Genomic DNA, 21,451 nt, shown 5'->3' on the forward strand with positions numbered 1-21,451 from the left:
TCCAATCGTGGGGATTCCACAACCTCCCTTGGAAGCTTATTCCAGATCTTAACTACCCATTTGGTTAGCACGTTTTTCCTAATATCTAACCTAAGTCTCTCTTGCTGCTGAGTAAGCTCAGTACTACTAATCCTAACTTCAGTGGAGATGAACAATTTATCACTGTCCTCTTTATAACAGCTTTTAATATACTTGGAAGACTTATCAGATCCACTTACCCCCTCCTCCCCCCCAAAACTTCTTTTCTCAAGACTAAACATGCTCAGGTTTTTAACCTTTCCTCAAAGGAAACCTGACCTAAAGCTTTTATCATTTTTGTTGCTCTCCTCCTGATTCTCTCCTAAAGTGTGGTGCCCAGAATTGGACAATACTCCAGCCAAGGTCTCACCAGTGCTGAGTAGAGCAGGACAATTACCTCCCATGTCTTTTATATGACACTCCTGTTAATACACCCCAAAAACAGATTGGTTCGCAGCTGCATCACAACGTTGTGATGCAATCTGTGATTCACTATAACCCCCTGATCCCTTTCAGCAGTACTTCCAGCTAGCCAGTTATTCCCCATTTTGGAGTTGTGCATTTGAGTTTTTTCCTTCGTAAGTGAACTACTTTGCACTTGTCTTTATTGAATTTCATCTTGTTGATTTCAGAACAATTCTCCAATTTGTCAAGATCATTTTGAATTATAATCCTGTCCTCCAACGTGCTTGCAACCACTCCCAGACTGGTGTTATCTGCAAATTGTATAAGCATACTCTCCACTCCATTATCTAAGTCATTCATGGAAATACTGAGCCAGAACTGACCCCCTGCGGGACACTACTAGATATGCCGTGCCTCCTCCCCCCATTTGACAGCAAACCACTGATTAATAATAAAAAAAGTTAAGTATAGTCTTTCAGCCAGTTGTGCACCCACCTTGAAATCATTTCATCTGGACCACATTTCCCTAGCTTGCTTATGAGAACGTCATGAGGGACTGCGTCAAAAGCCTTACTAAAATCAAGACCTATCACAGGCAGCTTCCTCCTTATCTACCAGGCAATAAACTTGTCAACAAAATTAGGTTGGGTTTGGCATGGCATGATTTGTTGACAAATCCATGCTAGTTATTCCTTATCCCTATTATCTTCCAGGCGCTTATGAATTAATTGTTTAATAATTTGTTCCAGTGTCTTTCCAGGTATCGAAGTAAGGCTGTCATTCCCTGGGCCCTCTTTGTTCCCCTTTTTAAAAGATAGGTACTGTTTGCCCTTCTCCAGTCTTCTGGGACCTCACCCGTCCCCTAGAAGTTCTCACATGTAATTGCTAAGGGCTCTTAGATTGCTTCAGCTAGTTCCTTAAGAACCCTAGGATGTATTCAAGTCGGCAGAGCCTAATGAAATTCATCTACCATATCTAAATAGTCTTTAATCTGGTCTTTTCTATTTTGGCTTGCATCCAGTCTCCCTTGTTGTTAATATTTCTTGTGTTGAGTATCTGCTCACCATTAACCTTTTGGGGAAGACTGAAGCAAAGTCAGCATTAAACACCTCCACCTTCTTGATGTCGTCTGTTATTAGCTCTTCTTTCCCGCTAAGTAGAGGACTTACACTTTCCTCCTCCTTTCTCGTGCTCCTATTATTTAAAGAACCTCTTCTTATTGCCTTCTGTCACTTGATAGGTGTAACTCATTTTGTGCCTTAGCCTTTCTGATTTCATTCCTACGTGTTTGTGCTATTCTTTTGTACCCCTCCTTAGCAATTTGTCCATGACTCCACTTTTTTGTAGGATTTGTTTTTGATTTTTTTCAGGTAATTAAAGCGCTCCTGATGGAGCCATACTGGCCTCTTATTATTCTTGCTATAGATCCTACATCTGCTAATCTGCTAGGACTGCCTATATTAACTCAAATTCCCCAAAAGCTGCAGCAGTAGCATAGAATTAAACTGTTTCTTTAGTTTTTACAGCTGCCCACAAAGTTTTAAACAGCAGCAGTAAGACTGATGAGCATATTAATTTCACCCTGCTGATAACTAAGCAAAGCTATTATCAGCATAAGAGGTACAGGTGCTGTCTGCAGTCTTGAGGAAGACAACATTGCATCACTTTACATTTGGAAGGTTTTCACAACCATATGAGCTAGAAACTTTATTTTAAACTAAAGTTTAAATTTTGCAGAGACTGACAGCTTAGGACACGGGTTCTCAAACTGGGGGGGTCCGGACCCCACAGGGGGTCACAAGGTTATTACATTGGGGGGGAGGGGTTTGCAAGCTGTCAACTTCCACCCCAAACCTCACACTGCCTCCAGCATTTATAATGGTGTTAAATATATTAAAAGTGTTTTTAAATTTATAAGGTGGGCAGGGGGAATCACACTGAGGCTTGCTATGTGAAAGGGGTCACCAGTAAAAAAGTTTGGGAGCTACTGGCTAAGGCCCAGATACCTGCCAGAGAAATGTTCCCACGCATTTCTACTGAGTGGGTTCTTTCAATCCCTGTCCTAAATGTGCTTCAGCAATTGGTGAACTGGCTTCTGGGCCCATACAGAGTGGTTTGTATAAAAGTGTTCTTAGAAAGTAAAAAAATATTTGAAAGTTTGGTCTTACCTGTTTCTGGGCTTCTATTTTTTGCTTCCTGGTTGGATCAATTGCATCTACCATCCATTTAATGGTAAAATAAGTTACCGCACCAAATATCGTCAAACGGAAAATTAAACCAACAACTTCATTCCGACTCAGGGGGCGAGAAAAGGCTTCAGCATGAACCATTTTGATTTAACACTAAACAGAAGTCAGAGGAAAAAAGCTTTAGACTTGCAAAATATGCACTTTATTTTCTTTTAAAAAACATTTGAGAAATATTTATCCACTTACTTAGCAGTTACACTATTTTCTATTTTTACAGTGGTGGCACAAGCTCATATGTAACTTCTTGCTAAACTAATTAACTAGTTGAATCTGGAACCTAACAACTAAAGGACACATTTATAATTGATCATATGTAAACTTATGATTCTCAAACTGGAAACAGAAGCACAAAAATTAGAGTGGAAAGGGTTAAATGCTTAGTCAACATCTGGTTTCATTTTCACCTCTGTTAGAGTACAAAAGGCAACCAGTTGAATCCTTGCTTCTATATTTTAATGTATTCAACAAGGTCCTAATTTCAGAACAGTTGTTCACTAAAAAATTTGCCTTCCTTTCAACCATACAATACCTTACTAATAGGAACATGCCATATTTTAGTTCCAAGTTTAGCGCATTCCTGTTCAGGCCTGCTGCTTTATTGCTGTGATTTAAGATTTAACAATATCAAAAATGTTGACTCAAAAAGACAAGGAAAAAGAACTACCTGTTAAAGAAAGATATAACAATATTTCAAACTTCTCCCTCTACTACTTTTGTATGTGTCTCATTGTCACGTTTTTAAGACCTGTATTCCACATTTGGGTATTAGAAAGTAGAGAATTGTAGTCTGGATCCATTACAAGACATCGGTAGTCTCGATCTGTAGACTTCCCCAGAAGGCTGTAAATGCTGGCTTTGTAGCGGACTTAACTATTTTCTATCCTTGGCTTCTCTTATCCCTTTATCAAGGGATAAGCCAACCCTTATTCCTTGATAAAATTCCTTTAGGCCATCCAGCCTCCCTAGATGTGACCCCATATGGAGAAGTAATAAATTCTCCTGGTCCTAAAATCTAAAAAAATCAGATTAGGAATCTGGGGGTCAGTGGAAGGATACAATCGATGGGTATGTCTACATTACAGCAGCACAGCTATGGTTCAGCAGCTTTGCCGGTGTAGTGTGGACTCCTCCTGCACAAACAGAAGGGGTTTTTCCATAGATGTAGGTAATTCACCTCTGAGAGGTGGTAGCTAGGTGAGTGAAAGAATTCTTCTGTTGACCTAGCTGCTTCTCCAGTGAAGGAAATCTCAACCTAATGGCATCACACAGGTTGAAAAATTTTTCACAGCCCTGAGCAAGGTAGCTTGGTCAATCTAATTTTTAGGTGTAGACCAGGACTATGTGCTACTGAACAAGGAGGGTCTCAAGTCTGAAAAGTTTGAGCAGCCTCATTGAACCACTGACTGCCTTCCTTTTTAGGTCTAGGGAAGTGGTCACCAACCCGTCGATCCTGGGGACTCTCCCAGGCAATTAGAAAAGGAGGACTTGTGGCACCTTAGAGACTAACAAATTTATTTGGGCATAAGCTTTCGTGAGCTACAGCTCACTTCATCGAATGCATGCAGTGGAAAATACAGGGGGGAGATTTACATACACAGACAACATGAAACAATGGGTGTTACCATACACACTGTAACAAGAGTGATCAGGTAAGGTGAGCTATTACCAGCAGGAGGGCGGGGGGGAGAACACCTTTTGTAGCGATAATCAAGGTGGGCCATTTCCAGCAGTTGACAAGAATGTGTGAGGAACAGTGGGGGTGGGGTAGGGGGGAATAAACATGGGGAAATAGTTTTACTTTGTGTAATGACCCATTCACTCCCAGTCTTTATTCAAGCCTAAATTAATTGCATTCAGTTTGCACATTAATGCCAATTCAGCAGTCTCTCCTTGGAGTCTGTTTTTGAAGTTTTTTTTGTTGAAGAATTGCCACTTTTAGGTCCGTAATCAAGTGACCAAAGAGGCTGAAGTGTTCTCCGACTGGTTTTTGAATGTTATAATTCTTGACATCTGATTTGTGTCCATTGATCCTTTTACGTAGAGACTGTCCAGTTTGGCCAGTGTACATGACAGAGGGGCACTCCTGGCACATGATGGCATATATCACATTGGTAGATGTGCAGGTGAACGAGCCTCTCATAGTGTGGCTGATGTGATTAGGCCCTATGATGGTGTCCCCTGAATAGGTATGTGGACACAGTTGGCATCGAGCTTTGTTGCCAGGATAGGTTCCTGGGTTAGTGGTTCTGTTGTGTGGTGTGTGGTTGCTGGTGAGTATTTGCTTCAGTTTGGGGGGGCGCTGTCGGTAAGCAATGACTGGCCTGTCTCCCAAGATCTGTGAGGGATGGGTCGTCCTTCAGGATAGGTTGTAGATCCTTGATGATGTGTTGGAGAGGTTTTAGTTGGGGGCTGAAGGTGATGGCTAGTGGCGTTCTGTTATTTTCTTTATTGGGCCTGTCCTGTAGTGGGTAACTTCTGGGTACTCTTCTGGCTCTGTCAATCTGTTTCTTCACTTCAGCAGATGGGTATTGTAGTTTTAAGAATGCTTGATAGAGATCTTGTAGGTGTTTGTCTTTGAGGGGTTGGAGCAAATGAGGTTGTATTGTAGAGCTTGGCTGTAGACAATGGATCGTGTGGTGTGGTCTGGATGAAAGCTGGAGGCATATAGGTAGGCATAGCGGTCAGTAAGTTTCTGGTATAGGGTGGGGTTTATGTGACCATCACTTATTAGCACTGTAGTGTCCAGGAAGTGGATCTCTTGTGTGGACTGGTCCAGGCTGAGGTTGATGGTGGGATAGAAATTGTTGAAATCATGGTGGAATTCCTCAAGGGCTTTTCCATTGGTCCAGATGATGAAGATTTCATCAATGTAGCGCAAGTAGAGTTAAGGGCATTAGGGGATGAGAGCTGAGGAAGCGTTGTTCTAAGTCAGCCATAAAAATGTTGGCATGCTGTGGGGCCATGCGGATACCCATAGCAGTGCCGCTGATTTGAAGGTATACATTGTCCCCAAATGTGAAATAGTTATGGGTGAGGACAAAGTTCAGCCACCAGGCTTGCCGTGACATCATCGGGGATACTGTTCCTGACGGCTTGTAGTCCATCTTTGTGTGGAATGTTGGTGTAGAGGGCTTCTACATCCATAGTGGCTAGGATGGTGTTTTCAGGAAGATCACCGATGGATTGTAGTTTCCTCAGGAAGTCAGTGGTGTCTCGAAGGTAGCTGGGAGTGCTGGTAGTGTAGGGCCTGAGGAGGGAGTCTACATAGCCAGACAATCCGCCACTGTGGCACAGCAGGGCTGCCTGCTGCAGCCCCACACCGCTCCTGGAAGTGGCCCTGCCTGCAAGCACTGCCCCCACAGCTCCCATTGGCTGGGAACAGAGAACTGTGGCCAATGGGAGTTTTGGAGGCAGCGCCTGCAGAGAGGGGCAGTGCGCAGAGCCACGTGCCTCCTGCCCCAACCCAGGGGCTGCAGGGGCACGGTGGCCCCTTCTGGGAGTGGTGTGGAGCCTGCCTTAGCCTCACTGCACCGCTGACGGAGGTAAGTGCCACCCAGTAGGAGGCTGTACCCCAACCCCCAGCCCTGAGCCCCTCCCGGAGCCAGCACCCTGAGCCCCCTCCCAGAGCTTGCACCCCCACCCCTCCTGCATGCCAATCCATGCCCCAGGCTCAGCCCAGAGTCCCCTCCCACACTGTGAACCCCTCGTCCCCAGCCCAGAGCCCACACCCCCTCCCAAACCCCAACCCTCCGCCCTCTGAAAGTGAGTGAGGGTGGGGGAGAGCAAGCAATGAGGGAGTCGGGGGGCCTTTGGGAAAGGGGTGGGGTAGATCCTTAAATTCAGAAGTGATCTTGGGTGTAAAAAGGTTGGAGACCACTGGTCTAGAGTGACTGAGTAAGAGATCCTTTGGCAACATGAACCATTTCTCCTCCATGGCTGACTTCCACACTGAGCTGACAGCCAGGGCCAAGCTGGATGATTTAGAATCTAAGTACCCTTAATTTTTTCCCCTCTTTTGGCTAACTGCTATTCAGTCATAAATGCAAAGATCCTGCAGTGATGTTAAGACAGTGATGCCATTCTGTTCTGCCTGAATGCCATACATGGATTGAGCAGACTGGAATAAAAGAGCACTACAGTTCAGTGCCTACCAGAGGACTGCTAAAGCTGGCTAACACGTTCTAAGACTGATCACTAAAAACTTTTCTTTTAAAATCATCTTTATTTTTAGGAATATATTGTACTCTTAAATTTCCAATATATACTTACACATTAGATAAAGCCTGCCTTTTTAGGAGCTCAATTAACTAATTAGAATTATGCAGACAGTTTGCTGATTTTGTTAAACCTGGTTTGTTGAAGCAAAGGGAATAAAAATATTCACCCAACACCAAAGAATCGTCAATAAGATGCTTATTTAGCAATCCCTGCGTGATCAAATCACTTGCAGTGAAATACTACACTATAAAAAAAGCTTTTAAGCTGAAAACTGGCTCTTTTGTTAATTTTTCTAAACTATTTTAAGACTTTTTGCTCAACGTATTTTAATGAATTTTTCTATCAGTTCACTGAGAAAGAGTTGAGCCTTTGATTAACTGCCCTAAGAAAGTTTTGTCTGACCAATGGCTGCATTTTAATTTTTTTTTGTTGTTGCACCATTTTCTACCTGCTTGTACAATAGCCCTCCACAAGCATACAAAACTGGGCAGCTGTTCTGGTTTCTCTTCCACTCCCAAGACATACTTTGCTTATTGGATCATTAAAAAATTCTTGACTCTCCACAGATATCCAAGCAAGAGCAAATACTACTCTTTTCAATATGTAAGCATAGATAATAGCTGAGTGCTTTTATTCAGGTACCTTCTCTTTCTTCCATTTGCTATATTTTCCTGGTAAATTATAAACACTTTAGCTCAGGGACCGTCTTTTTGTTGTATTGGTACAGTACCTAATACAACAGGGACCTGATCCATAACTGTGGCCTCTGAGCTGCTACCACAAAACAAAGCATACTGGCAAGCACCTCACCTCAAACCCTTTTAGGCATTTCCTCCTCCTCCTAACATGGCTCCAGTGCACACCATGGATTAAATGAGGGGGCTCAAATATCTGTACTTCACAACCTTCTCTTGGAATTCCATCATCCTCTCTTAAATGAGCATGTATGAGTGCCAAAATCATTGGTAATCAAGTCTTCAGAATCTGTCACAGTAATACCAATCACCTCAATACAGCCCCTGGCTATCCTAAATTCTAATCCCTAAACAGGCCCCCCGGCTCGCTTATAATTCTTCTTTAAGTTACACATAGTTTATCACTTATATAAAGGTAAAAATGGTACTAAGAAAGTGAGTCATTTCTCCTTCCGATTGTAGTTTCATTTGCTATAAATAGCACTGTTTTTATTGTGGCAATATTGTCTGAAAAGAGTCAGAGACCACACCAAGGACATCAGGAGGTCACAAGATTAAAGGAGAGGTTGCAGCATGCCTTCTCTGCTTTTAAAACATCCAGTATGTCTCATGGGACTCTCCCCAAATAATCGGCCCAATGTCAAATGCATATAAAGACTATTGGATATATACTAGAGGGGAGGTACAGTAGCACAAACTAACATTCCATGCAAAGAACCACTGCTTTTTGCATGAGCACTTTAGTCAGTGAGGAAAGGGTTTAATGTCATAGAAAACTCTGCCAATACATGTTAAAAATGTGCTCCACAGGAGAACTGCTTCATTCAGCATGCCCCGTTTGGAAGCATCCATGCGCATTAAACAGTTAAATTAGCTATAACAATTCTGCTTAGACTGTCAGTAAAACGTGCTAAAAACCTTGTACACCCCCAAAAATAGTACAGTACATGAGACCATGTTGAATTTTGATCCTAAAAACTCAATCAAATCAAAACATTTTTCACCTGAATCTTTACAAACATTTTTAAGTAAAGCCTATTTTCCTGCCAATTTCAGCTTTCTATCCCCCAGCTGTTATGGCACACTTTTTTAAAAACAACCCAGAGAAAGAGAGATTTGTTTTTATAATTGGTAAATTTGTTTTCCCTCACCTCTCCTCATCTAGAAACTGTCAAACCACTTTTTGTTATTATTTTACACATGCCCAAGACCACCAGTTCACCTTCAACCAAAGTCTAAACCCAGAATATTTTGACCTAATACAAGAAAGCTTGACAGTGTTAAACGGGGGGTTTATAACTTGGAAACAGATGTAACCCAACGTACATACAACAATAGTAGTCCTAACGTTTGAGCTACGGTACAGAACACAAAGTCAAATAGTTGTTGGGATACTGGACTTCATTTCTCTATGAGGGCAGATGGCATCAATTATATATGGTTTAGTCCCTATTGCAGGTTAATCCAAAAACCATGCTATAAATTTGCTAGAAGCTCAGAGGCAAACCGTTTAAAAAAAAAAAAAAAAAAAAAGGAAGAGCTCACACCAACCCCTTTCTTTAGTATTTGGGTGAGCTAAAGGATTCTCACAAGCAACATGTAGCTCTTCCCATCAGGGTGGATTTGATTTAAATCACTTGTCAGGAAGACTCGATTTAATCATGGATTTCTACCTAAAAGTGTATTCTTGTTGTTTGTTATAACCTTAATACATATTCTTCAAAACTCAGAGATAGATGAGACCCAAACAGGGTCTCTTTTAGGGCCTCCTGTCATTATAGGTTTTCCTTTCTATTGAGATCTACCATACCATTCTCTCACATCAATGAAGGCTACACTCAAAGACCTCAAGACTTCTGGAATATGTGACTCAAACAGTTTCACTCTTGTTTCTACTGCCTGTCCCTCCCTTCTCACATTTATCTTCAGACTGCTTCTCCTTGTCCAGATATAGTCCACCTCCAACAATCTTCTAGTCATTGAACTTTTTGAAACTTTTCACTTTTAGAGAGAGGTAAGGGATTCACTCTGTGTACACAAATTGGCAAACGGACAACAGAGTTGAGGTCTGTTTTTCTCACCTCTCTTTTTTTTTTATTTAAAAACATTTTTGCTGTTAACAAGCATATTATCTCTGGAGACACAAATCCACAGTTTGAGAACTGCAAAACTAAGCGTCTCTGATGGGATCTTCTAGACCAGGGTCAGCAATCTTTCAGAAGTGGTGTACCGAATCTTCATTTATTCACTCTAATTTAAGGTTTCGTGTGCCAGTAACACATTTTAACATTTTTAGAAGGTCTCTTTCTATAAGTCTATAATAACTAAACTATTGTTGTATGTAAAGTAAATAACGTTTTTTTAAATATTTAAGAAGCTACATTTTAAAATTAAGTTAAAATGCAGAGCCCCCGGGACCAGTGGCCAAGGCCCAGGCAGTGTGAATGCCACTGAAAATCAGCTCACTTGCCATAGGTTGCCTCCCCCGTTCTAGACTGAGCCCCATTGGGTAAATAGAAAGATTAATTTAAATAATGTATACAGAAGCCCCAGGAACCCCATAAGATATGGTCCCTAATCCATGAACTATTGGAACTCATTTACAAAACTTTTCTTAAACATGACATGAATATATTGTCTCATCCTACAGAATTAGAATTTATAATCCCTATTCCATGATGAGATCTTTGAGCTACAATGTATCTATCTTTAGATAGGTTTTTCTCTCAAAAAGCATTTTATCAAAAAAAATCCAATTTAAATAAAAAATCCGATTCTTCTTCTTTTTTTTTTAATCCACCCTGTTTCCCATCAAGTGTGAGCATCATCGGCTGATCACGAATGTGGGCCTATGCTGTCCATGCACACCAAAATCGGTAAACTAGGAAAACACAGAAGTGGCACAGTCGGGAGACGTCAGGTCAATTCCTCGCTCAGCTGCAGACCTCCTCTGCAAGCCTGTGCAAGTCATTAAATATCTACAGGCTTCAATTCCCCACCGGCAAAACAGCAGTGACATGGGGTATTGGGACGATTCAACCATATAAAGCGCCTTAAAAACTGAAGCTCGAGGAGACTAGAGGGGCACAACATTGTCGCCAGTCACTGAAGGGCAACAGCGCGGGTACCTCTGGAGCAAGGCGGCTGCTCACTCAGGAAGCGGCGCGGACGGGCCCCCCGGGGCTGCCGCAGGGGCAGGAGAGGGCGCGGAACTGCCGCTGGAGGCCCGGCGGGGGCAACGGCGGGCGAGAAATGACGCAGTAGGAGGGCAGGGACTGGAGCACCCCGGCCCAGCGGCGCAGTGGCGGGGGCAGCCCCGGCGATGGTGCGACGGTGGCTGGCGAGCAGGAAGCACCGCCCCTCTCTTCCCCACGCCCCCGCCCCCGAGGCGCCGGCTGCTCCCCAGTCAGAGCCGCGGGTCAACAGGAAGCGCGAGCAAGTGCGGGAATCCTCGCCTGTGACCGGCCCGCTCCGCACGGGACACTCACCCCGAGCCAGGCGGCAGCGTGAGGCGGCGGGTCATGGGCAGCGCGCGCTGGAAGGAAGGAAGGAAGGAAGTTAGCAGCCGGCCCCGGCGGCGAGTCCCTGTTAACTCCCTCCCCCAGCCCTGCAGCAGGAAGCCCCGCACAAAGGTTCCGCCTTGGCCGCGCACGGCGGGTAGCCGGCGTAGCTTCCCTCCCTCCGCTGGAAGCTCACGCAGACCCGGCTGCTGCCCATGGAGGGCTGCCGGCCTCAGGGATCCCGCCAGCTGAGCGCCGCCCGGCCCGGCAATCACCCACGGCCGGATGGGCCCGCCGCTGCGGGGCTCGGCGCGACAACCTCGGACTGCGAAACGATGCCTGTCGCCTCCCCGCCAAGTCACTCTGCAGCCAGCGCAGAGCCGCCGCGCTGAGGGTGGAGCCGCCCCGCCGTGGCAGCCTGGGGCTGTTACACATTTGTACAGGTCTATGCACCAGGATCGCCGTTCCGCTGCAGGTCACCGTGACTGCCCCTCAAATCCGTACTGCCTGCTGTGCCTTCTGAGGTGCCCAAGTCTTCCTGCTCCCAGTTACCCATTTTTTAATACAAAAATCATTTAAATCTAAAACTTATGGTCAAATTTAAATAGGACAAATGCTGCTGTAATAAGTAAATAATTCATTTTCATATGTAATTTTAAGTGGTACCTGGAACTGGTGCAGAATTTAGCTCTGACTTGCTGCAGAACACACCCGGCCTTGATTACTATCCATATTGTACAGATTAAAAAATGTAGGCACAGAGAGGTAAAACTAGTTGTTGAAGGTCACACAGGAAGTAACTGACAGGACTGGGAATGTTCTTTCCCAACAATTCTTTCCTAGTCCTTAGTTCTAGCATCTATATACCAACATACTACTTTCCTAATGCAATACAGATGTTTTCATACAGCCAAGTGCAAGTTACTTGATATAGATCAATTAATCTACTGAGAACAAGCAGTTAGAGGTATATAAATTATTAATGATTATGTCTCTGATCCTGCAGCACTTATACACATGCTTAACTTTATGCACAAGTACTCTCATTGACTTCATTGGTGTTCCTCATGCTCATAATGTTAAGCAAAGACATCTTTTTAAGACTGGGACCTATTATATTTGAGTTGTGTCTTATCACATGGAGAAAGATGGATTCCATAAGCATGTTTCAGCTAACTCGCTTCCCAAATAATATGGGATAGATCCTTAGCTCATGTATCTTGTCTTAGCACCACATCACAATTTACACCAGCTGAGGATTTTTTCCTATTTAACTTCTAATTTAAAATTAACTGAAATGTTATTCCAAGTGAAGATATAGTAGCTTTATGCTAACAGTACAATAATTGTATTATTACAAACATAAACTATAATAACCCAATAAATAAAAAGTTTAAAATGTTATTCCAAGTACAGAAAATTTGTATTTTAGTTTGTCACCAACTTCACTTCTAAGGTTTGACAGTCATCTGTCAGATTCTTCTAACATTACTCTCCCATCTTTCAAAAACATCAAATTGTTTTGATTCTCCTTCCACCCAAAAAGTAGTGTGTCCATATGGTTCACTCCCAAATCCATCAGTGGCACTTTTAGGAGTGGCACCGACAGGAGTGGCACCTGTTTCAAGTATTAGGCGTGATGAGGTGGGGTTGCTTGTCAAGAGCAAGATTATCCCCAGGGGAGAAGCATTCTGCTCCCAAAGTATTTCTCTCTCCTGCTGGCTCAGAACCCAAATTCACATCGCCTAATTGATAATGTAATTCCAGGCTGGGCACATTTGTTGTTGTTAATATTATCCTCATTTCTCTGGTTTTGATAAAGGGAAGAGACTTGAAAAATATATCTTCAGTTTTCTGACAATAAAAAAGGACATAGTTTTTTATAGAAAAAAACAGCATCAAATCTGTGTAAGATTTTATATAGCTATTGATATATAAAATTTAAGGAAACTACTTAATCAAGAAACATTTATTATTTGTTTTTCAGTTTACTGCCTCAGCTGTCTGATTACTGCAGGACCATCCACTAGTTTAAAAAAAGTAAGGGTAAAAAGTTAAGATTTTACTACACTTACCTTCTGTGTTAGTAATATATGCTAAATAAACCTAAAAAGAAAGGTCTAAGTAGGTCTTGCCTTGAGTAAAAACTATCCATGCCTTTTAGATACAGTTGCTGTGCAATACTTTGTGAAGTCTGAAAGATGAACTAGTGAAAATCATTTGTTTTCCTTCACTCGCCTTCATATCCCTACCCCACCCCAGGCTTTTCTTCTGGTCCAAATGTTAAATTTTGTACAATTGTTACATATTGTATGTCTAGCCAACAGCCACATAAATACAACAGGTGTAAAATCAACAAAGTGCACATATTAAACAATAGGTGCCTGACCAGCAGACGCATAATAATAATACAATAGCTATCTGACTAGCAAAGCCATAATAAAATAGTTGTGTGACCAGAATGCATATCAAAAACAGTTTAACGCTTCAAACACCTTATTAGTCCAAAAACATTTCTAAGCCTTAAGTGGGATACTCAATACCACATATGTAAACAATTCTATTTTGGTAATACAAAGCTATTTTTCTAGCAGAGAACAAATAATATTTAATATCATAATGAACGAACAAACTTGTGTTATAGCTTATGTATCTCAAAACTTACTTACTTGGTTTTATGCAAAGTTTCCAGAAAAAATATTCACCTTTGTTCAGACACACACTATGAGAAGTATCAGTTCAAAAGCATTTTTGACAGAAGCTGAGAGGCGGAAACAGGGACTTGCAATATAATGTTTCTTACAACCTTAACAATATATATTTCATTATTACCTTTTAATTGAAAAGACAACATAAGTGAGAGTTATCAAAGATTCTTTAGTGTGACCTTCACAAATATCTCTCCATATTGCTTTGGGGGTGGAATAATGACCTCAGATCTGGGATTCATCAGTCATGAAGTAAGGAAGTGTGGTTTGAAATGTTAATTCTCAATTCCCGTAAGTGCAGATTGATAGATGAGGCAAAAAATGGTTCCAGATGCTACAGTTTCCAAACTATTCATCTGTGCTCACTTTTCTCTATCTCTATAACCTGGAGCAATTTTACTGTAAGTAGGCCACCTGCATTCTCAGATTTATCTGAATATGGAAAAATGCCCTTGAATGTGTTTGGAAAATGGTGGGTTGACACTTATCCTCATTTCTAAAAATCTGAAAAAAGCTGGGTTTCTAACCCAAATAAGCAAGCAGCTTGACTACGTGATTCATACAAATATCTATGAAAAAATATTTTTGGAAAATACCTCATTAAATAAAATTGTCATGACAAGTTACAGGATCTCCACTCTTCCATTTCACAAGTACTCTGTTCGAAGGCAGACTGGAACCCTTCCAGTGTAATTTAAATAAAGGAAAAAATGGTCTTGCAGCAAAAGCACAGAACAGTGAGCCAAGAGATTTTGGTTCTTTTCCTGGTTCTGACCTGATGTCTTGTGTGACCTTAGGCAAGTCAGTAATCATCTTTTCAGCTTTAGCCTCATCTGCAAAGTGGTGATGAAGAGATCTAACTTAGGGGTCTTGTGATGCTTAACTCATTAATGTTTGTAAAATACTTTGAGATTCTCAGATGGAAAATGCTATATAAATATGTGGAAAGTATATTTATTAACTACACTGGGAGAAAGCTTTTCCTTTAGGAGTTCATTTAAAAAAAAAAATGAAATAACCATGAGAATACTTACCCCCTAATGTCTCTGTCTCTCATGGAGCCCTGAGGACCTTCTGATTTATTACTGTGCTTTTCACCGACCTTCTACTTTCAGTGCCTTATGTCATAATTCTTCTGCTCAAAGAGAAGTATATGGAACTTCCTTTAGAACTGCAGCTGCGGTAAGGTGCTCCTCAGGACTGGATCAGCACCCAGTGGCCCAAGGAGCCATAAAAATGTCGCTTACAGCTTTCTTTGCAGCCTCTTCTCTTCCCAATCTACACTGGGCATCAGACAGCCAGTCCTGAAAATGTGGACCACTATTCCTCAGTTGTTATCTGCAGTCAAACACCTGTTAGAAATTCAGATCTTTTTCCTTGGTTTCCTAGGTCTTTAAGATATTCAAACATTATTCATCCACCAAGAAGCTATAGCGGCAGTTCCTGCTATTTATTCTTGGATCTTATTCTTGGGTATTATTTTCCCTGTTGACTCCAAATTAATTATTAAATTTCCTTTCTTACTTATATTTTTTCTTCATGTGACCTGACTCTGCAATTAGCTCTTAATTCTTTTACTTTACTTTACTTGTGGTTACTTTGTGTCCTTTTCATGTCCACTGTATCTCTCATCTTCACACACTGCCCCAATGACTCTCCTCGAGCTCCTTCCCCACCCCCTCGGCCCCCACATCTAAATGTTGTTTTCCAAAAGACTTTTCCCAACAAATACTTAGTTGCCATGGTGCATCCTGATGGAATGTTGCCAGAAGCCCCAGCCACCTAGCTCAGAATCTTGTTTTAAAGGAAAATCATACACTTTACTACTAAACTTTTCAAACTTTTTCATATTGTGTACCACTAATAGACTGTCTCATGTATCACTTTTTCTCATTCGCAACTGCTTGAACCACCTCCCCTTCATGATCGTGTAGACCACTTCCCCTCCATTTCCAGATCACATCACATCCCTATGGCAACTACAGCAATTGTTTACATAGAAATGTAATATTAGGAAAATATTTAATGTAATTGTAGCTGTCTTTTCATATAATTTAGCAGCTGTGAACAGGCAGGAGAACCAAAGCCATTTGACCAGTTAGCTCTTGATGGACAACTAGGAAATGCTCTGTGGACCACAGTTTGAGAACTGTCATGATATTTTTCACTTCTTGTCCTAAATTACTATATAGCGTTTCTATGTGCTGATAAACAGTTGGCCCAATTCATCTCCAAAGTGGTCAGTAATGCAATTCAGAGGTGAATAATGCAATTTCTGAAAATAGAGAAGTTTGCAAATCCCATTGGGATATCTCATGATGAAAGTCACATAAATTGAAGAATTAAAATTTTGCTCCCTCTGAGACAGAGGCAATTCTCTTTAAATCCCATCTTCCTGTTTTCTTTCATTTTATATTATTTCAACAACAATAATACAAAATAGAAGAAGTTAAAGGAGAATCTTTGTAATGAATACAAACTCTGAGGTTTTGAGCCACTTATCTGATATTGTCTTCAATAAGTCTATCCTTGCATCAGTTTAATTTGTTTTCTTCAGTGTTTTAAAACTAGCCTGTCTCTGAGATAGAGCTGTGCAGCTCCATTTTGTCCCTACCTAGAATTTCTCATGTGCTGGAAAGGGGGTTGTACCTCAGTCAAAACAGCCACTGACTGACTTGGGATTTTATTTCACTTTGGCTATGAAAAGATAGGTAGATTATTACAAAGTTAATAGTTTTATTATTAGATATTATTAAAAATCATCCACTGCACAGCAGTATCCGAAGCTGGAGGATTCATCCAACCTCTCCCTTTTATTAAGGGTATATCTACATTGCAAGTGAAGTTGTGATTGTAGCTAGCTAGCACGGGTAACAATAGCAGTATAGATGTGGTGGCATGAGCTTCGGCATAGCAACCAGAGTACCCAAGCGTCTCTAAGGGGTATGTCTACACTACAAAGAAAACCTGGGCTTAGACTCAGGTTTAAGCCCAAACCTGCCTACTGTCCCCACATGAAGCCTTCTGAAATGCACCAGAAACCTCTGAAGACTCAGGCCTGCAGACTTGCCCAGGGGTATGGGTCCAAGCCTGAGTCCTGTTGTGGAGCAGATTTGAGCCCACTCGTTTTGCAGTGGAGATGTATTGGGAGCCCAGGTCACCAAGCTCATGTTCAGAGAGTCCACCAATGCTGTCCCATGATCTCCTAGGCCTGTGTTTCCTGGCCCTTCTTTGTCCAAATTTCCCACTCTATTCCCAGGAACTGGAAACAACCTCCTAGCCAAAATATAGCTGCTAAGCATTTTAACCCTTCCCTTCCACATGGACTGCTCAACTGTAAACATAGTTAACCCTATTGTGTGTTAGCTATGGCCAGCACTAAGAAGAAGCCCTAAGCTAAGCATGCTGCTAGCTGGCCAGAGGAATACAGCCAGACTCTGGTAAATCTGTGATGTGAAGAGAATAAGAGCCATGACTTCAGCAAGAGCATAAAAAAGACCACCTGTACACAAGAATCTTGGAGAGGCTGGTGGCAATGGGGATCTACCAGACTCCCAATCAATGCTAGGAGCGGGTCAAGCACCTCAAGACTGCCTACTGCCAAACCATGGATGATAACCACACCTCAGGGAACTCCCCATCTACCTACCTCTTCTACAAGGAATTTGATCAAGTGCTGGGAACTGCCCCCCCCACAGAGATCACAGTGCTGCATGACAATCTCCTGAGCAGGTTTATAGCCCCAGAATCAGAGGCACCACTGATAGCCTGCAGCCTCTGGATGAACCCCCGCCCCCCAAAATAACTCTGTTGCTGGTACTTGTCCTGGATCAGGCTATGCCACTGGAGCAGCTTCAGCACATCCTGGGGCCATATTCAGAGAACCTCTTTGGGGACGGTCCTGAGGAACAGCCCATTGCACAAGAAGCACTAGCACCTGTAACATGCTCCTGGGAATACCCAGAGTTGTGAGCCACTGTGTTACCTCTCTGCCTCAGGAGGAGTGAACTTTGCTGGAGATTAGACTTTGTGTCAGCTCCCTGCCATTCTGGTCTGTCTTCCTCACCCGCAAACTCCTTGAGACTCTGTCAGTCTTAACCTTGCCTAGCAGGTAACAATCAATGAACTCTGGTCTCCAAGGTTCTCAGAGATGTCTCTCTGCAACGCACAGCACATATCACTCACAGTGTTTCTCAAATGTGGCCAGTGGCCACATGCAACCACCAAAGCCTTTTCTTCTGGCCACAGCCTTCAGGGTGGTTATTTGGGGGAGTAGGGGCAAAGCAGTGGCCCTTCTCTCTGGAGACACAAAAGCTGGAGGAGCAGGCAGCCAGTGAATTCCCCACCTTCCCGGGGACAGTGGGGTCTGGCTTTCGCCCTGGGGTGGCAGATGGCAGGCTCCAGCCATGGGGCTTTGTGCTCTGTTCCCTGAGCTCACCACCCCTCCCATCACTCCTGGCTCCTGCTGCCTTCCGTACTGCCCCTGGCTCCCGCTGACTCTGTACCCACCTCCCAATCCAGGGCTAAATTTGTCCCTGGGATTGCCAAGGCTGAGTAAGTCTGCTGTGAAAAGTGATATTTGTGTGTTTGTTAATATCACTTTTCACAGCAGACTGAATAGCTAGCAAAACTAAAAAAAAAGGCAACAAAAAAAGCAAAAGAAACAATAAGAAAAAAGACAAGAGCTGGTGGCCGCACACTGAGGCCACCAAAATTTTTTTTGTGAGAACCACTGCTCTACATTCACAGAAGATACTAAGTTTGCTGCTCTTTTAAAGAGTCAGTATATTACAGCTTATTAACTTAACACCCTTCCCTTCAAACACAGCACTTAATTAGTTTATTGATCCCCTGGGGTTCAGTCTCCTCTCTCCCTTGGCTGGGGATGAAAAGATGCTGGATGTGTTGACCAAGGCCATTGAACAGCTTGGCTATCAGAGAAAGAAGGACAGAAGACTAAAATGAGAAAGAGGCTGCCCAGCATGAGTAGAAATTGGCAGCAAAATTCCTGGAGCACGATCCTAGGAAGACAGAGCACAGCAGCAGGAGTTTTTTGAGAGGTTGATTGCTCTCATTGCCACCAGGCTGCAAGCTCTAGCTCCAATCCCTTCACACTAAGTCTCTTAATGCTACCAAGTCCCGCAGCCTATGCAGCTTTTGGACAATCGAGGGGCTGTCTGGTTGATGGCCCAAGCAATGAACACGACATGAAACAGTCAAATATAGCTTGTTCATTCCTCCTTACCTGTTCAGCCACAATCCACGTGTGCAAAACACACCAGAAGGGCCAAGGAGAATGGGAACACAGGGAGGACACAATTCCAGCAACAGTGAAACTGCTGTGGTGGCAGTGTTTGTAGTTGGGCTGTTTTGCACTTTTGTTTGTTTCCTTTCTTAATATGCACTGTTTTTGTTTACTGTCTTTTACATCTTGATGACAGTTGGTCTGCCTATAAAGGTTTTGAAATTATAATTTTTATGTACGTGCATGTTTCAAAGAAAGTATCTAATTTGCAAACAAGGCTACATGAGCAGGTTCTATTAAATTAATTAAAATGAAACTTCATCAGAGTAATCCACAAACTGTGCATTGAGGTATATAAACAGTTTTAATAAAATGCATAATAAAATTCATTAAAAAAATCTTCCTGAGCTGCCCCATCCTCAGCAATTGTGGGATGAATGGGCATAATTTAAGTGTGGAATAATTATACTATGTCATTCACCTTCATCCATGTCACCCTGCAAACATATTATGTGGGCACACAAAGCATCTCTGATTTCCCTTATGTGTGTGGATCCTACCCCAGTAATGACAAGTGCACTTTCTGATTGCTTGCACCATTACAGCAATTCAGCAGTGTCTTGAGCCCACTTCTGGTGAAATGGCTCACCTTTGGCCTCACAGATGTTGTGCAGTGCATCACAGGCCACAGTAATGCACAAGACATTGACAGCATTGACATCCAAATGGTTCTGAAGGCACTGCCATGTGGATTTCAGTCTGCCAAATGCACACTCCATCACCATCCTACAACTACTGAGCATGTTGTTAAACCTTCTTTGGCCAGGCCCTCTGAGATCAGGATACAGTTTCATAAGCCATGTGTAGAAGGAAATACCTGGTGTCCCCTAGAATAACAGTGGGAACAGTGACTTCATTTATAACAATGTCCGTTGGAGGAAATAATGTGTGAAGCTTGTCTATAAAGGTGAAGTCATGATTTCTAGGAAACCCTGGCATCATGCACCTCGCTAGTACATCACACATTGGTGCCCATGAACCTGCTTTGTGGGCGACCAGGGCCTGCATAATGATGGAATAGTACTCTTTGTGGTTTATGTTCTTGTGCTCCTTACAAAGGGCAAACTATGGTCATTGATAGCCCCAGTGCAGCTTGGGAAGCCCTTGTCTCAAAAACAGCAATTATTTCAGGGACATAGTTTATGTCCCCAATCTTTGGAAAAAACACAGTCCTGATTGCCTCACAAACCTCCACCACCACAATCCTCATAGTTGACTTGCCAACACCAAACTGGGTAGTCCTGTAGCAGTCTGGGATATCCAGCTTCCAGGTGCAATAGAGGTCCACTTCTGGACTAGCATGGCCTCTCTCTGTGTGTGGCTTGATGCTGGCGGATCAGGGCAAGCTGTTCACACAGCTCTGAGAATGTCTGCTTCCTCATGCGAAAGTTCTGGAGCCATTGCTGGTCATCCCAGGTCCCTGTGATCCCATCAGTCTATGCTCATGTCAGTCATCCAAAAGTTCAAGTCTGTATATGGGGAATCTGCACTTATGCCAGAGCCACATCAGCTGGGTCATGGATGCTATCTGTGCCCCCATTTGAGGTGTGCCTTTGATAGGACAAATACTGTTGCCAAATTGTCCACCAGCGCCTTACAGATGTTCTTCCTGATTCCCAAAACAGGAATGAAAGCATGAGCAGAAGTTCTTCATTGGCACTGGGGCCATGTTGCTAGCTCCAGTTGCAGGGAGTGTGCACACCTAAAAAATGTCCTGGCTGATTGTGTTGATGGCCTAAGAGCACTTCCGGTCAAGTACTGTGGAATGGACAGACAGGTTTCCCACAATACACCATGAACCAAACCCTAGAGCAGCTTTAGCTAGTAAGGGTGCAACGATCCCTGAGATATGCCCCAAGAAACCACAGCATCTGCCTCGGGTGCACATACTGCAGTATGGATGCATCAGCACAGATATGAGGCTCATGTATCAATGCTATGTGGATGTTCAAGTGCGAGCTTGGAAAGAGTGGGTCTGTAAGTGGGTCTGGCAACATAGACCTGGATTTAGTATACAGTGTTGGGCTTGTACTCAGGTTCCTAACCTATGCTGAAGCCCATGCCACCACATCTACATTGCTGTTGTTACCTATGCAAGCTAGATTAAAGTTGTGCTGCAGTCACACCTTCATTTGCAGCCCAGAAATACCCTAAAGGTGAGACACGCAGAGGCTACTTTGGCTATTGGATTACAGTAAACTCTGAAGAGCAGGTCTGTTACTGCTCCATGATCTGTGTGGGAGTATTCCTCTCCACTTCCTCCAGTGACTCTGCCCAGCCTCCACCTTCACTACTCAAGCCCAGAGTTGGATTCAGAATTTGCCTGATATACCTCCCATTGAAAGAAATGGAA

The 21,451-nt window shown here is 42.9% G+C and overlaps 1 protein-coding gene across 2 annotated transcripts in view; it reads right to left on the reverse strand.

Moving 5' to 3' along the window:
• Window positions 1–11,191, reverse strand: part of ATAD1 (ATPase family AAA domain containing 1) — a 31,015-nt gene extending 19,824 nt beyond the window's left edge. Inside the window, exons 1-2 of one of the 2 annotated variants that reach the window (XM_084634845.1) lie at window positions 11,074–11,191; window positions 2,592–2,765 (exon numbers count right to left, since the gene is read on the reverse strand). In XM_084634845.1, coding sequence (XP_084490971.1) covers window positions 2,592–2,753 — 162 coding nt within the window. In that variant the 5' untranslated portion in view covers window positions 2,754–2,765; window positions 11,074–11,191. Of the gene's footprint in view, window positions 1–2,591; window positions 2,766–10,713; window positions 10,914–11,073 lie in introns of those variants that run through there. The other variant, XM_084634846.1, reaches the window with a different exon arrangement.
• Window positions 11,192–21,451: the final 10,260 nt, after the last annotated feature.

The sequence above is a fragment of the Lepidochelys olivacea genome (genome assembly GCF_965140295.1).
Source record: "Lepidochelys olivacea isolate rLepOli2 genome assembly, chromosome: 7".
In the NCBI taxonomy this organism is placed as follows: Eukaryota; Metazoa; Chordata; order Testudines; family Cheloniidae; genus Lepidochelys; species Lepidochelys olivacea.